Below are 18,057 nucleotides of genomic sequence, written 5' to 3' on the forward strand. Positions count from 1 at the left end.
GGGGGTTTGTGCAGGTATAGTGACAGCATAAGAAAAGCTTATTATAAGCAGTACAATGTGCCATTTGCCATTTGGCTTTCTGACTCAAAATGTCGGTGTCGAACGGGGAGATTTGCTTTGTCGTACCATTCCAGCCTCGTGCCTAGCTCGGAAAAATTGTCAATGTTGTCACACTGTTTCCTTGGTAAAGGCCACTGTCGTGTGACAGAGTATTTGTTTCCAGGGATTAAGTCAATTTCATGACGGACACCTCTATCCGGGGGTAAACAGATGGTATATTTGACAGATCACATCTTAAAATTCTTAATCAAGGAATAAAATGGATCTGCGGATCTTTAAGGATTGATGATCCACTCCGCGCACTAAGTGCAGCTTCTGTGTCATCCAGGACAACTTCGTCCAGAAGTGACGATGAGTTTAACTTAATCGTTGGTCGACTGACCACCGTCTCAAGAAGCCGCCAGCCTTTAAGGCTCGACCGCACTCATCACTAGACATTTTGTCTTTCTCCAGAAGAGCATGTTACGAAGGGATTGCCGCAAGGCTCAATTCGCCCTCGATTTTACCGGTTACACCATTTACAAGCATATTCTATTCCTTACTCGTATCACTTTGTGAGGGTATAGATACTTTGCATCTCGCCTGCCTTGGAGTAGAGACAATACGCCTCTTAGAGGCCGGCACATTCACGTCTTCAAATTTTCAGCCTGTATAAGATCTATACCAGAGCTGGTGTCTACTTCGACATCCGACAAGGAGTTAGAAAACTCAGCTTCCTTGTCCACATGTCACTTCACGTGCATTAGAAGAGTTTGACACGAAATGCCCTAGCGAACCGCCAATAGTGTCACTGCTGACACTCAGTATGGTGCCACCTCGGCCGAACAAACTCGGTGGACTTAGACTTGCCACTCCACGTTTCTCAGGGATATTACACCCTTGATGACTCGGTCTAAGGCCAACAGCTTTCAGCATTCATTGAGGCGTTTTTACAACGAGTGTCACTCGACGGAATACGTGCCGTTCCACTTAATTCTGTTGCGGGCTCAAACTTAATGTTTTCAACATTGGGTTTATTAACTTAGACATTCCAATGTCTAACCCACTGACAGATTTAGTCAGTCATTCGCACCAATAGCGTTTCTTGTTGCCTAGCAAAGGTGGGCTCATTACTCTTCGAAACTTTGCTAGGAACATTGCGTGTGACGCTTAAGGTTTTAGACCTTCAATCGATCCATGGCTCTTGGCGTTCAAGCCAGGCCATACCAAGGATGAGATCATATCTCGAATCCAATCAAGGACGAGACCACGTTGCATACTGTCAAAGCCAAGAAACTTTATGCGTAAGTTCAAAGGAACTCTAGGAAGAGTGACACGAGCCCCAGTCGCTACGCGAACAGTGATTGAATTACTTTCATGCGCTTTAAGTCCTAAACGTATTGTTGACTTCTTACAATCAAAGACGTCGAGCATAATTGCAAGACGCTCCTGAGCAAATTAAAACTGACCATGGCTTATCAAAGTCCATTCACAGTCGCTTGAGCGACTAACAAGCCAGGCTTGTACTCACGTCCCGTGCCATTACGCAAAGAGCTAATTGGGGTTAGGTCATGTCTACTCTCACCTCCGAGAGTTTTAATAGAGCCTAGGTCTTCCCCGGTTACTGGGTACCGACGTTTTTCGCACCGTACCAGATTTCTGGTATATGTCGGAATTGGTGCTCGTTCGAGCTTAACGAGTATTTAGTTGGGGACAGGCCAGACGTAAATTTTTCTTGCTTCCGCACATAAAACATCTAATGATTTCATGCTGTTCCACAGCTTGAAGTGCCTCTTCTCCTTCCTCAACAAGGCTTAGATCCATGGGTTCCGGTCTATTAGATGGTACCCATGTGCTCGAAGAGCTTGTTTGGTAAATAGGCGTGCTAACGCGAGCAGACTTAAAGTCGAACTCGGTGCGTAGCGCTATGGCAACTGCCTCTTCATAAGTAGCAGGATGAGATCGGATTAATTCCGTCCGGGCAACGCGCCTTCATTGAGACCCCCCATAAAGATGGTTCCTACAATTGCTTCTTGCACCGGGTCTTGATGCGTAGATGCAATGAGAAATCTCAACTCCTGGACAAAGTCTCCTAGGGTTCTTTTACCCTGTCGAGTCGCTAGGAGCCGTGCTCGCATGCGAAAAGCCTGATCAGGCGGTGCAAACATGCTGGTCATTTGCTGTTTCAGCGAATCCCATGAGGGAAAAGCGTCATTTATGGACGTGCTGCACGATAGTGCCCGCTCTACCTCCAAGTTTGGAAATAACCATAGCCACCTTTTGCCGTTCTGTTAAGAACAAGGCGGAATCAATGGACATTTCCATCTGCTCAATCCAAAAAGGGAGATTTTCTCCCTCTTTTCCCTCAAATGTCTTCACATTTACATTTAGAGGGCGAGCCCTCGGCTCTGAGTCAGGTACAGAGATATACCGAGTTGGCATAGAAGCCGCAAAGTGGTCCTACCTGACCGACCAGGGAGGTTTCGTTCCGCATGAAGGCTTCAAGCCTTGCATTTAGGACCTCTGGTTCCTGGGAAATAATAAATTCCACGCGTTCAAGCTCGAATAAGGTTTTAGGCTTGTCATAAGCGGCGCGTTGCGCTTCTGACAACTCTGGAACCTCTTCCATTTTCGTGATGGATTAGTTTTGTAAAGACTCAGGCGTAGATTGACTACGAGTGCTACCGAGTGTAGCGGAGCTACCTCGTCCCTTAAGTCAGAGAAAGAATTTTAGCCTCAGAGAGCCTCTTCGTTCAATAGAACTATTGGGTTTAACAACTTAGGAATTCGTACAAGCTATTAGAGCTTAATGAATCCTAGTTCAAGGGTTCAGGGGTTCGTAGAACCAATGTATCTCAGAAAGGCTTCTATCTGTCACAGATCAATGCGCAAGCCTTAAAAAGACACTAGACGCTTTAAGAACAAAAGGGGAACTCAACTTTTTTAATTAATTAAATCTTTAGACCTTACCGTACCTAATTTTAAGATAAATTTTGGTCGCCAGATAAAGATCTGGCGGCGACCACATTTGTTACCCATAATACAATGGGATTTTGATAATCAACTATTTTAAAGTAAAATAAAGGGTATTTTACCCACATAGTAAATGTACCACAACAACGGCTTTCCAACCAATGTGTGCCTCATTACAGAGGCAGTCAAAAACACGTCCATTTGGGCGAGCGCGCGTAGACAGGCACAACCGCGTCCCTGATTGCGCATGAAATGCAACGTCAACATTTGTTGGTATTCCTTATGTCTAACATTAACACCATTTTGTTCGGTATTGAGGTTTCGACCTCCAAGCGATACGGAGCCTTACATTCGACCAGCACCATTTGTTGGACACATTGCTGAGCTCTATATGTAGGCGGGCACGTCGTAATGCGGCCACGCTCTACTTAGACACACACCCTAGCACAGCGAGGAAGCGGTTTAACCAGCTTCTCTTGCGCGCAGTGAGGTAGTTGTGTGGGCGCGCAAGCGACCTCACCCAACGCACTAAGTACTCCGGTTAACTGTCGTCACGGGAGCGGTAATCCGGCTCCTCGTGCGCACTTACCAAGCAGGATGTAGTTTTCAGACTGGTTTATATTTTTAATCATATTAAATACAAGTACCTATTTTTACCAATCGAAATGTCATCTCTATAGATAACAATATGTATTGCGAGCGTATCTTTCTAGATACCTCGCGTAACGGATGACGCTAGGCGTCATCCCTCGTAATGTGAATGCACCGATGTGCATCACATACACAAGGGTTGGTCACAAATGTGCACCACACCCGAGTGCTGGGTCTAGTTACTATAATTTAGTAATTGACCATCCCCTTAAGTACACCAAGTGTACTTAACGGGAACTGTGTTACATTCGGGCAACTTTAGCCCGTTACACTCTAGGCACGTTTTTTAAATTGTTATGACATAGGCGGCCAATATACTAATGGCATAAGGCCTTTCGGTGCGCGTTCTCTTTTAGCAACGCCAAATAGGCAGCCTCCGCATGTATAATTAGCTGTACTCGAAATAGCGGGACCAAGCCGGGCACATTCTTAGACTCGGCTTTGATATTGTCGATTACCAGATCAGGAGCAAGCTTGGTATGAGCGAGCGTAAATTTTTATGCATACGCCAACAGCTGACGCTTACCTAAATGTAGCGATAGTGTGAACGACTATCAGTAGACAGCGAAGGCCTACATGATACCTGCATCTTCCTACGATGTTCCGCTATAAAAATATGCTGCAGCGAGTGTATGCTCGAGATTTTGCTCGACCTCTAAAATGAAGATTGCGTGGGCTAAAATTGAAGCTTCATTGTAAGGGTGGTCGATTTGGTCATTTTCGCCTCGCGAACCAGATGCGAAGATTTTCATTGATCTTCCTATCCGACGAATTTAATTAAACCGATGATAGGATTCAATTCAGGCATCAGTAAATCAGCCTGAGCCGGCACGTTGATCTTAGTGTAGGCTTTAATCAAGAGCATTCTCATCGACATGCCTCTAACTGAGCGCTTTTCACTGGGATGCCCTGCGTAAACATGTGACGGATTCGCTCAGGAACAACTTACCATGCATCTTACGCAGTACTCATAATAAGTGTATTTTAATCGGGGGGAATTACCTCAAACGTCGCAAATGAATCTCGCGCTGGAACGGAGATAGTGTGCAGCACAAGGAACACCTGTTTATTTTACTTAGCTAGCTCTACGTCGTAACTAAGTATACTTACTAAACAATGTAGAGCAATAAGAAACTGTTTCTTGTCGTCATTATTTTTAATATTGATATCCTTCTATGGCTATTATGGCGGTAGGCTCCGAGCCACGTAGACCTTTATCCAAATGTAAACTAGAATCGGTTGCCGCACTCGATCTTTACAGCCTTACCAAATATACATCAGCCAAAGGATCATACTTCCCTAAAATTTTACTTAGTTAAATTGTATACCAACTGGCATTCTTTCTTAATTTTAATAACGACCTGGCAATAAAATTCAATTTAAATAACTATATAAAATATTCAAAACATAACTACCCTACGTTCTTCCGATCACTTTCTTAAAATGGACCCGCAGCAGTCGACAATGTTTACAACGTTATCGGAATGGCGCCGGGACCTCTTGTGTGGAATGGGGGTAAATTACGACTGAATTAATTTAGTTTTACTAACCGATACTTTTGGTTCACTCCTTAAGGTATCGCCTATCCTAAATCTAATTCTTACGAAGTATCATATCTCCTAATTGCGCAAACCTTATACTTGTTTTAATTATGGCGCATATGTAAATTTGAATTAAAGAAAATGAATGGTTCAATAGATGAATCGAAATGAGTGGCCAAGGGCTTAGCGAGTTAACTGGTCCTGACATCCTCCCCGATTTGATCTCTCGTTGACGCTGATTGAAGTCGGCGACGAGGTCCTTCCAGTGGGAGACATGGCGAATATTTTTCTCTTTTTCTTAGCTTGCTTCTTCCTTAGTTTCGCCATGCCATTGTACGAGCCAGTATGGTTAGCGATTGAGTTGGCTTTCTTCAACAGACGTTCAATAACTTGAAAATGATCCGCTGTGCCATTATCCACGAATTGTGATGCTTTCGGTATCGGGCGACTTCGAAACCTTTCCGGTGTCGGTTCATACTTGATAGAACATCAACATTAAAGGTTGGAATAATCCTATTCATAGTTTGTGGTAACTCAAGCTTGCCACATTAGAATTAAACATTTTGATAGTTTCGAATGGTTCCACCTTTCTTGCCGCAATCTTGGCTCTTGGTGTCCCATATTTTTCGCAGCGTGTTTAAACGATATTTTGCGAGTATCAAGTATAAGTAGATCTCCAACTTTGAATTCGACCTGATTTATTCGGCGCTTTTGATCGTAATATTGCTTTTGCGAAGCTTGTGCTATCAACAGATTTCTGCGAGCCTGATCGATGATATTTGCTCGTACTTCGATAAACTCTTTTGCGTAAACGTCAATATCCTTTGGTTGACTAGTCCAGCCCAGTGACTTTTGCCATGCAGAGCGTTCCCTTCTTCCCGTATCTATTTCAAAGGAAGAGTATCCAGTAGATGCACGAACCAGTATAGACGCATACTCTATGCTTCCCAAGTGTTCGGTCCTGTCAGTGCCATGGTAAGATGCTATGCGATTGAGTGCGTCTTCTACCACAAGGTTCTGGCGCTCGGTCTGTCCATCGGCTTAAGCCCGATAAGCGGTTGTAATACTTAGACGAACACCGATGATCGTCATCAATGACTTCGAAAACATGGACGTGAACTTGCTATCTCGGTCACTGATATTAACTGCGGGAATACCATGGTGTCGAATGACAGCATCAAAAAATACTTTTGCTGTGGTGCATGCATCGTCCTTATCGTGCACTGCTGCATACTTCGTGCGTTTGGAAAACTTATCGACAACAGTTAGGATGGCAAATCCATTGGAAACAGGAAGCCCTCTTATAAAGTCCATTGATACCACTTGCCAGCAAGCATCCGGTATTGGAATTGGCATAAGTAATACGTTGTTTTTTTGTTAATTATCATGTTTCCGACGTGCGCAGGTTTCCCAAGTTTTGACATATTCCTTGACGTTTCTCTGCAACGATTTCCGGTAATACCACTGAGCAACTCGCAAGAATGTTCTGCGATTGCCCGGCAGAGCAGCTATTGCCGAATTATCATATTTCGATATTACATTCGTTCGCAAGCGGTTGTTGTTGAGCACGCAAAGACGTTTAATGTGCGCAAAAACAACAATTTCTCTTGCTTCACAATCAATAAACTTGTTTCGGAGCTTTTCCATGCTTCTTTAGGCAATTCTGGCAAAGCCTTATTGAAGTAGCTTACGAACTTCTGTTGACAACTCGCCATACGACACTGTCATTAAGGCAGCAACTTGCAGAGTCTCAGCTTCCTCCCGGGGCAGAGTTGGCACCGAGGGCGAACAAAGTAAACGTGTACCTCGTTGTTGGCAACTAGAAAATCGCACTTATGAAAGCGGATATTGTCCACGACAGAATCATCAGGCCGGCGCGAAAGCGCATCAGCTACAACGTTTAAAGCACCATTAATGTGGTGTATAGTAAACGCGTATTGAGCGAAGGTGGTCAAGTATCGAGCCAACTTCGGCGAGACTGACGGATGATGAAGAAGCCAAGAGCAGGCGCTATTGCCCATTTTTCTAACCCCTCTTTTATTGCAAATAGATCCTTCTCACGAGCAGGCCAACTAATCTCACGGATTCCAAGTTTCTTTGAGTAAAACGCTACTGGATGGTCATGTCTATTGATAAATTGCGATAAGTCGCCACCAATGCACGACCCCGATGCATCCGTAGTGAGAACAAACGGGCGTGAAGAGTTAGGCAAAGTCAGCACAGGTGCAGCTTGTAAGGCAGACTTCAGCCTTACGAGCAAATCCTCTTGTTCTGCATTCAAGACCCATGAAAAATCTTTCCTAACGAGATGGCTCAACGGCAGAACTATTTGCGCAAACTGATGAATAAAGCGGCGATAATAACAAGCAAGACCAAGAAAACTTTGCGATTCCTTTACAGAGGTAAGTGAAGGCCACTTCGCGATTGCTTCCGCCTTTGTTTTCGATAAATAATCCGTCACCAGAAACAGCGTGCCCCAAAAAGCTGACCTCTTGACGCGCGAACTTGCACTTACCAATGTGAGCGAAGAGTATTCACTTGCGTAAGACGTCGAACACGATAGCATGAAATAATTGACCCCAGTATTACATTAAAAGTAATTAATAGCCAATGGTGTCAGGGTTATGAATGTTCAGATAATTTAGAATTTTCAGAAGTACCTTTTTTTGAGACGGAAAAGATGCATGTACCATCCAAATATACAACAACGAATGAGAACTTTTCAAAAAGAACACGCATCAAGCGCGACGAAATGCGAGGCATTCCAGCAAGGCCCATCGGCGCAACGCACCACTGATATGTCTCATTTGATTTACGAAACGCAGTGTACGTTTTGCTATCCGGATGAATATGCCTCTGATGGTACCCTTGAGCTAAGTCAATGACTGTGAAGTAGCTCATACCATACATCTTATCGAATAATTTATCGATTCGCGGCAAAGGTATTTTAGGGACGACTGACGTTGAGTTGACGTAACGAAAGCCAATCACCCAACTGAGCAAAATGTTCGCGTTTCCGGATCGAATCCATTCCGAACGAGATACACCTCGTACCGATCGTTGGGTCATTTTAAGGAATGCCGAAGATGTTTGATACCCAAAGCGAGTCTGAAAGCTCGATCTATCCGCATGAAAGGTTCTCATCGACGAACTTCTGTAAAGCCTTTTGTTCAGCTTGTGAAAGTCGAAATGGCGAACGATTACTCGGTTGCACACCGGGCTGTATATTGATACCAAACTCCACCGACCGATGAGGAGGCAATGAATTCGGTAACTTTTCTGGGAATACATCTTTATAGGAATCGAGTAAAGCCTTCAATCGTTTTCACGAGGTTTTGTAAATTCCGACTCTTGATAAATTTTGACACGATAGACTTCTTCAAATTGTGATGTCTTCAATTTCCTTAAGAAGTCAGCAGAGGAATAATGACCGATTCACAACCTCATCATATGGTATGTCACCACTTTTGAACGAAACTTGATGAGTACGTCAATTAATGATTGGCTCGTGCGCAGCACACCAGGGCTTACCCGGAATTACATCATGGCAATTGCTCATTGGCCACTCAATGACCGGAACGTCAGAAATTCGATTATCATCAAATGGGCTATTGGCGACTCCTTTCTTCACTTATTTTTGGTGTTATTAGTGCCTTCGAAACGAGTGACTTGAAAGCCATTTCAGGACATGACGCATTGCAGCAAACTCGGCTTCACCCCATTGCATGTGGCGCCAGAATCGAGTATCATATTGACAGCACGATCGTCAAGATGACCCTTTTAGATGATCAAATCTTTTCCCGTGAAGGAAGCAAAGTCAGCTTCACATAGTGTGGTGATAGCTTCGTTTGACGCAGTCGCGATGGTTTCTTCTTTAACTGACTCATTCACGAAATAGTTGGCGTTCGCACGATCGCGACGATATCCGTTGCCGCGATTATTTTGCTGGTTCCTGCGCTTGTAACACTGCTGAATCGTGTGCCCCAGTATTTTGCAGTATGCACACTTTCGTTTATTTCGACGTCGATTATGGACGCAAGAAGACCTATTAAATGGCCGAGCATTGCCGATTTCCATCGGCTCTGGCTTCTTGTTTAATTCTCTGGCCACATTTTGTGGACCAGGACGAGGTTTTGTAGCGTTGTGGTGATGATAAACACCCGAATGTGTGCGTTCAAAATCGAGCGCCACAGTAATAGCATCCTACAGTGCGTTTCCCCGTCGATATTGAACTTCTTCTTGAGTTCTTGCTTTAAACCCTCGTTGAAAATAGATGAAATGTCAACTCGAGTCATGTCCTCAACTTGCGAAATAATGTGTCGAGATTTCGCAATGTAGTCCGTTAAGCCTTTGCAATTGGCTTGTCTCAGCCGATGCAGATCGTCTCGAAGACGTTGTTGCAGATCCGCAAAGACGAATTGTTTTTTTTTCACTGCTAGAGAAAACTCATCGGCTGAGTGAATTTCTTTTTTGATGCAGCAAGAGCCATTGTGCTGCTGGTCCTCGCAATGAGCTTCCTAGTACGGCAAGTACTTGAGGAGCCTTTGCGTCCTCTTTCCACTTCTTACCGTGCGCAATAAAATATTGCTGTACTTGCGCGTAATAAAGGCGAACCGACTCTTCGCTTTTTCCGCTTTACGTCGGCATCCTTAGCCCGTCCACCTTAAGCCCACCTATCTTTTAGGAATTAGCGAATGTTTTGATTAACTCTTGTTGTTGCTGTAGCATGTGCATCATTTGCTGCATTAGCTCGGCGTTTGAGGGTTGCCCATAATGGAAGAAGAATGTGTTCGGAACTATAAAAAGACTAGGCTCTTAAGTTGAACCGAAGATCCTTAAAAATGGTGCGCTCGGCTTCTTCTAAAAGCGCGTATACCTCGTGTAACGGAGCTGATAAGGTGGACTCTTGCTTGGGCAGGCATCCTTTCTCCTTGGTGAGTTGCTTTGCTAAGATCTTTGCAATGCGTCGGGCCTTTTGTAATGCGTCGGGTCTTTTGTAATGACGCAGGCAAATCGTTCGCAGTCTTTGCAGACTTTTCACCGTACTCAAAGAGGAAAGCCTTACTACAGTAGTATGGAATCTGATTATTAGCTTTTAGCTTTTTGCTCATAAATCTCAACGACTTTCTTTAGCCATTAAGCGTAATGGGTAAGAGATTCAATCTTATTCCAGATGGATTAACTGTTTCACCGTGTTAAGCCGGTCCCAACCTCACACAGACTAAGCGACTATATCTGTCAGGCAGACGCTTAGAGTTACAGTGGATACTGAAGCCACACAATCAAAACTGCTACGCAGCGCTTCCAAAGGAATGGAGCAGTTGACTGCGAGCGGAAATTCCCACGCTACAAGCAGTACGTTACTGGCTGCGAGTGGAATCCCTTACGCTACAAGTAGTGCTGGGCAATCCAACGCAGTGCAATCCAGCGAAGCGCGAACGGACGGCAAAGAAGCGAGCGGACGGCGAAGAAGCGAGCAGACGGCGAAGAAGCGAGTAGACGGCGAAGAAGCGAGCGGACGGCGAAGAAGCGAGCGGACGGCGAAGAAGCGAGCGGACGGCGAAGAAGCGAGCGGAAGACCAACAAGTGGTACCACTTGTGAGGAATGAGGGTAAATTACGACTGAATTATTTTTTTTGCTTTACTAGCCGATACTTTTGGCTCATCCTCTAAGGATCGCCTATCCTAAATCTAATTATTACTAAGTATCATCTCTCCTTATTGCGCCAACCTTTTTACTTGTTTTTATTATGGCGCATATGTAATTTGAATCAATAGAAAAGGAATGGTATAAAAGATAAATCGAAATGAGTGGTCATGGGCTCAGCGAGTTGAATGGTCCTGACAATCTCGCGCTGGGACGGAGATAGTGTGCGGTACAAGGAACACCTGTTTATTTTACTTAGCTAGCACTACGTCGTAACGAAGTATACTTACTAAACAGTGTAGAGCAAATTAGAGACTGTTTCTTGTCGTCGTTATTTTTAATATTCATATCCTTCTATGGCTAGTATGAAGGACTTAGACCTTTGTCCATCTGTAAACTAGAATCGGTTGCCGCACTCTATCTCTACAGCCTTACCAAATATACATCAGCCAAAGGATCATGTTTTCCTAAAATTTTACTTAGTTAAACTGTTTGCTAACTGGCATTCTTTTTTTTAATTAATAACGATCTGGCAATAAAATCCATTCAAATAACAAAATAAAAATTTCCAAAAAATAACCTACCCCCCGTTCTTCCGAACACTTTCTTGAACAGGATCCGCAGCAGTCGACAAAGTTTAGCAACGATGTCGGACTGGCGCCGTGATCTTCAGCTCGTGGGCGTCGTTTTCATAGTCACCACGGCGCTATTAGGCGTGATGTTGCACTCGCTGGTAATCTCGACGCTCACAGACACCGAGTGGCTCGCGCTTCGACTGCCTACAACGCTCGAGGCAGCTCAAGAGCTAGGCAAGACCCTTCAGAGCTTCTCCGAGCGCCAACGAGGTTCACTTTTGCTCGCACACATGGGCTGCTATCTATACCTGCAAACATTTGCGATTCCGGGCACCGTATTTTTCAATCTATTGGGCGGCGCGTTGTTTGGGATGACGCTGGGATTTCCTCTGTGCTTGGCTAACAACACACTGGGATCGGTCTTTATGTTTCTCCTTTCGCGGCGTTTTGGCTACCGCGTCGTCACGCACTTTTTTCCGCAAAAACTCGATCGCTTAAGAAGTATATTGGACGCACATCGCGACGAAATGGCGCTGAATATGATATTCCTGCGCGTATTTCCATTCACCCCCAATTGGTTTATTAACATGGCGTCGCCCCACTTGGCCATTCCGCTAGGCCAATTTACGTTAGGCCCGCTATTTGGGCTCGTTCCGTACAATTTCCTGAGCTGCAAAGCTGGGCTTATTCTGCGCGAGCTACGATCGCGTGGAGACATTATTGATAGCGCCACGACGATGCAGCTTATAGTGGTTGCTATCGTAGGTGGCCTTGTGCTCCCAAGACTAAAGAGGCGTTTTGCCACGACCACTGGTACCAAGCATGATTAAATTGAGTGTTTAAATTACGTTTGTCTTGTCCAAGTTTTTGCTGAATTGAGTAAGTTTCAGATAATTAAAAAAATCTAAAAGCTATCATTCAGCGTGTATCAAACGCACTATTTTTTTTTTTGTTCGTCGGGACCAAGCTAGACAAAATAAATGTCAGAGATACTTCTTATTCATTCGACGCCAGGCCAATTAGGTCTGCAGAGCTCTTATTGGGTTTGACTATCACAAGGTGCGTAATTAGATCCCGAATTTTCAGTATTTAAAATGCTAGACACGGGCGGATTTTAATTTTTTTCTGACAGACTGTAATCGTGAAGGTCTTCTTTCGTTGGAATGGATATGCAAATCTTTTAGATTATTATTAGAGTATACAATTATACGAGTAGTCTGCGCTGGTGCTCCCTCGCACTGCAGCAGCAATTTTCAATTATTTTGTTTGGCGGGAGTTGTTATACCTTTTAACGATTACTTTCAAACAGAAAAAAAGTTATCGCGATTACAACTTAAGATTCTGGAATGTGATGCTAAAAATTAATGGCTAGAACACTGCGATGTAAGAAATAGCTAATTAATTTCAAGGGAAAGCACAATATCGTTCAAGCTAATGCGAGGTTTAAATCAAGCTGTCGACGTCCTAACTGCAATAAGCCACGAAAATGCAGGCTGTTTTCCGTATCAAAACAAAAGCAGCCGACCGGCCGTGATGGCAAAAGGTGGTTCTACCAAGAGAATTCAAGGTGCCTTCCTCTAATATTTTAAGCGCAAATAGGTTTTCATCCGACTTCTATACAAACACGTAAAAACTCGCGGTACTCAAAAGTGATTAGCAAGCAACTTAACGATTTAGAGGTATGCCAGCGTCGACGTCCTGTCATGTAAAAAGACGCATTCTTCACATTGCCGTATTAAGACGCAATTTTTTTTGCGAAGTCTTCGGGGCCGTGTAGGAGTCACTTAGCTTGCTCATCACCAAATAAAAAAATGCTCTTCGATCAATCGCTGCAAACTTTCATGTTCCTCGCGAAACAAACTTTTGCGCAATATTGGACGCATATTCCCAAAAACAGTTTATTATTTGCGACTGAACTTCATTGCAATGTGCGCTCATGAATGTGTTGGAGGTCTCCGCATTGCATAATTCAGAGGAGTGCTATTATGTAAGGCACGAAAATATTCTAGATCGTGTTTTTCTGTCACATGCAACAGGCTTTCTAGCTACTGGTAGCGTTAAAGACTTGCATTGGCCTTGTATGCAAATTGCCTGAGGTCACTTTAGGTTTTCCGACACTATTTAAATAACTCATGTTACAGCTCTCCCGTGACCTCAAGAGCAAACGGTTGTATCAGACGATGTACTGTATGTACAGTATTATTTACGCTACTTTTTTTTTGCAGTTTCCATTTTGAGGTTGTCAAGGATGTAAGAAACTATTTTAAATTTTAAATTTGAGCTATTATGGAGTATTAAGCGGCTAAAAAAGCATCTTCGGCTACTATTGCTTGTCAGCTTGAAAATAAAAAAAGTTTTGAAGCAATAATGGACTACGTACCTAATATCACGCTGTACAAGAAATGACTCAAAACCAATAAAAACAACACTCTTCGCCTTGCGTCATGGCCTTCATGTCGGTAGCTCGTCAGGCACGCGCCACTTCTCGATTCCTCTATTCCCGTATGCGCGTTTGTCCTCTTGTAGCTAATGAGCAATTCTTGCAGCGAACGAAGTGGCAGCGCTTGCCCTGTGCGATGGAGTCTCCGATCCTATCGACTCGAGTAGGCTTTTTGCGAACAAAGGTGAGCGAGCGTGTGGTCCTGCCAGAAGAGAACGAAATTGAACCTACGCTAGCATTTGACGACAGTGAAATGACAATTGAAGATGCTTCGATTGAAAACTTGCTGAAAGAGCTCAATGAAGTTTTTGAAATTATTGCTGCTGTGCCACTGATGGATGAAGAGGAGTATGGGGAAGTGCGCCAACACTTTGAGAGTGGCAGTGGTCTTGATGAGATTGATGAACGTGGGTATAATATTAAAGCTGGGACGCATAAGATTTGGAAGGGTGAGCGCGACCTTACAAAGATTGTTGAGGGATTGGATACCGATTCGGCCCAGATTCTGCAGCGTATCCTGCTCCACACGCTTAATATTGAGAGAAAAGTGCGTGAGATGCTCTCGAATGGTGGAGTTGATCCCGATGACAAAGATGAGTTGCAAGAAGACAATCAGGTCATTTGAGATTGTCCGTTAAAAAAGAAGTCATCTCGACACCATCAAGGTATTGCGGAGATCTTGGTCGAGCCCGCGTGCTTTGCTTTTGCTCTTAACTTTTGATTCGACACAGGCAATCAAGACGTCTAAGTCCCGTATAAATGATGTACGTATACTTGCACCATTGATAAATTCTCCTTATCTTATGTTAGAAATAAAGAACGATTGTAAGAATACCTCGCCGTAAAATGCACAAGAAAATGGGCAACATGTAATTTCAGGCATGACCCGAATTTGTGCTCATTACGAAAAACGCATATTTTGCTCTCAAAAAAAGTGATAAATAATTTTATTCATTCTTGCCTTCAGGGCTCTGAAAAGCGGTGGTAATGGGCTTCGTCGCACTAGCTCGTCAGACGCTTATCGTTTCTCGCTTCCAAATGCACGCGTCTACACGCTTAAGCACAGCAATTCCCTGGCAACAAATGCATAAGCACCGCGTGCCTTGCTCTATCGACCCTCCATTCCTATCAACCCGAACCAGCAGCATTAGTTTTGTACGAACAAAAGTCAGCGAACGCACGCTCCGTCGGAAGAAATTACGCGTCAACAAGAGCCAAAAAGGAGTCAAGGTGCCAATTCTTAAAGAAACGTTGCGCAAGCTCTATTTGCGTACGCATCCGGATCTCTTTGGACAGTATCCAACGCAGCAGCGCGCAAATGAGGAATCGTACAAAGAGCTCTTGGGCATCCTGGACGCCATTGAGAAACACAATCAATTTCCCCCAGCCAAGACCTTAAAACTTCCATTTTTTTTAAAAACACCTATCGAGGGTGAATTTAAAGAAGTCGAGTTGCAACTACGCACGACGGGAGGTGCATGTAATACGTTGGTAGAGGAGGCATTGGGTCAATTTTTCAGCAACTGTGGGCTCCCTGAGGTCTTTCAATGGGACAAAGGAAGCTGGGGCAAAAGTGTAGGTAAACACGCAGTAGAGAATCCAAATTTAGGCTTTGAAAAGGAAGATGAAACGCATGAGAACGACCGTCACGAGGCCAAGCGCGAAGAACGGCATTCTTCAGCTCCGGCTTATAATCCCGTGGATCGTAAAGCACCAGAAGATCATTCGATTGAAAAGGTTCTGAATGAGTTAGACGACACGTTGCAGCTTATTGCTGTCGTGCCATATCTTGACGACGACGACAAGCAACAGCAAGCTATTAAAACTCATTTTGAACACGGATCAGGTCTCGATGACCTCGATGCTCAAGGGTATTCACTGAAAGCGGGAGTTATTCAATTGTGGCAAGGCGAACGGAATCTACAGGCACTGATTCCTGGATTAGATGGCGACTCGGCGATTCTAATGCAGCGAATTTTGCTTCATACCGTCGATATTGAAAAGCGTCTCGAGAACGTCATTGCTCAAAGCTCCTTGGACGTTACGAGATTCACTGCGGAAGCTTGTAATCAACAGAGCGAGTAAAGATTCTTGGATGACTTTATCGATAAAAGATTATCGCGTTATGTGGGCATTTACAATGAATTAATTGTTAAGCACTGAACTTACATGCCCAAATGCACAAAAGATGACACGGCACTAGGACCTGCACCCAGGATTGGAAAGAATAGTGAATTACTTCTTTGAGTCGCTGTCCTAGACAGGAATTAGCTCTTACATAACATCGAGTGACCCGGGGCCGTCAGTTTAGCACGAAATGGAACGGGGTGTACCGTTAAAACATGAATATTATTTCTGTAAGAGAAAATAATAAAGAAGTATTTACGTTGGAATTGTTATATTCAACTTAAATTCCTAGGTACTTAATTGAAGTAATAAAAAAAAAACCTACCACTTAAGTGTGCTTCATATATATGTGACCCACCCTTATGTATGTGATGCACATTGGTACATCCTAGCGTCATCCGCTATGCGAAATACCCAAAAACGATACGCTCGCAGCACATATTAGTCTATCTACAAAGACGGCATTTATGCTAGGTAATAACAGAAATTTATATTTAATGCGATTAAATATAAATCAGTCTTAAACTTACAATATACTTGATAAGTTTGCACGAGGAGCCGGATTACCGCTCCCGTGACGACACTTTTATCAGTGTACTTCGTGAGTTGGGTGAGGTCGCTAAGGCGCCCACCACAAACCTCACTGCACGTGAGAGAAGGCGGTAAATCGTCGAAGGTGTGTGCGTGCGTAGTACGTGGCAGCTTTAAGTAGCGCCCGTCTACACTTGGTGGAACTTGAAATCCTTCCCACGACCCGCATCTTTGAGCGTGTACGTGAGGATGAGCCTCAATATCGATTGGACTCATTTCCCCCCACCTCCGAACATCATCGGGAGTTGGCTGAGCAGACGGCGCAGGGACTTAGGGAACAAGCCATGGCCAGGGTCTTGGGTAGTCTCCTGAGCAACATGTTACTCAGTTGGAGCAGTTTGACGCACTCATGCTCGGACAGCGAAGGGTCGCGTCCGAGGCACAAAGCCATGCTACGGCGGAGTCTGTCACACAGACTCAGGATGAGCTAAGGCGAGAGCAGGCTCGAAGCGAGGCTTTCAACAGGACTGTTAAGATGCTCTCCGCTCTCAGCCGAGGCTTATTCGGATGGACCCGCCCAAGTTCGATGGAACTGCAGCGCGCACGATATCCATCGGCTGTTAGCAGTAAAGCAATGCGGTGTGTCGCAGCTAATCGAAGATGACAGCCCGATGGTGCCGTACTCCATGTCGCACCCGCGCGGTAAAGCCTCAGAGTGGGCTTACTCGGCGGGTATAGCGTATTCAAGGTGTTCCCTTCATGGGCGATTATAAGACAAAGACTCGCGCCATGTGCCAGCCACCAAACAACGAGGTGTTGCATAAGGTGCGCGTTTTCGGGGCGTGGCAGGCGAAGCGATCTATGCAAGAGCATGTGCAGGAGATGCACTAGCTGTCGGGATCAATTACCGTAGGTCCGATTGGGGAGCACATAAAAGTGCCCAAGTTTATGAACGGAATACGTCATGGCTCATCGTGACAGGCTCTTATTAGAAAGGTGCCGTCAACGATGGAATCCAAATTGCCTTAGTTGAGGAGAAATTTTACAACAGTGCCTCGGCGATAGCTTGGTATAAGCCGTCGGCCGAGAGAACAGGTGTCACTTCCATGGAGTTGGGCAATGCAGACGTTGTCTGTCACAAATGTGGCAAGCGCAGTCATATGAGCGCTGCTATGCCTGGGCCCCTGCTGGGGCGAAGACGCCCAGCAAGAGGAATCCCTTTCCGAAGAGCGATGGCAATAACCAGCGTGCGAGACGCATGAGTCCGCATCTACCACTGAGGGGTCGAAAAAATGCAGGAGAAAGCTGAGGTAAATCGCTTTAGCTTCATCGATGGCCTGTTATGGCATCAGCTGTCACCTTGTGATTCCTTGGGAATCTATGTGCCTCATGACACAGACCTCAAGCTGATGACCCTTCACGAGCTCCATGATGCGCCATCTAGTGGGCATCTGGGCCGTGAAAAGACATTCTTACGAGTGTCAGAGAAATTTTGGTGAACGCACTTATTTAGATGGGTGGCCAACTATATTC

At 44.6% G+C, this 18,057-nt stretch overlaps 3 protein-coding genes across 3 annotated transcripts; all 3 read left to right on the top strand.

The window, feature by feature from the left end:
• Positions 1–11,497: 11,497 nt before the first annotated feature.
• On the top strand, positions 11,498–12,256 carry CCR75_002051 (uncharacterized protein; the record flags this gene model as incomplete). The annotated part of the gene is made up of 1 exon (XM_067960151.1): positions 11,498–12,256. One exon carries the CDS (start codon positions 11,498–11,500, stop codon positions 12,254–12,256), a length of 759 nt encoding a protein of 252 aa, XP_067815336.1.
• A 1,614-nt stretch (positions 12,257–13,870) lies between these two features.
• On the top strand, positions 13,871–14,491 carry CCR75_002052 (uncharacterized protein; the record flags this gene model as incomplete). Its single annotated transcript, XM_067960152.1, has 1 exon — positions 13,871–14,491. The coding sequence occupies one exon, from the start codon at positions 13,871–13,873 to the stop codon at positions 14,489–14,491; it is 621 nt and encodes a 206-aa protein (XP_067815333.1).
• Positions 14,492–14,853: 362 nt separating this feature from the next.
• On the top strand, positions 14,854–15,951 carry CCR75_002053 (uncharacterized protein; the record flags this gene model as incomplete). The annotated part of the gene is made up of 1 exon (XM_067960153.1): positions 14,854–15,951. One exon carries the CDS (start codon positions 14,854–14,856, stop codon positions 15,949–15,951), a length of 1,098 nt encoding a protein of 365 aa, XP_067815334.1.
• Positions 15,952–18,057: the final 2,106 nt, after the last annotated feature.

Source organism: Bremia lactucae, linkage group LG1 (assembly GCF_004359215.1).
Source record: "Bremia lactucae strain SF5 linkage group LG1, whole genome shotgun sequence".
Classification (NCBI taxonomy): Eukaryota; Oomycota; class Peronosporomycetes; order Peronosporales; family Peronosporaceae; genus Bremia; species Bremia lactucae.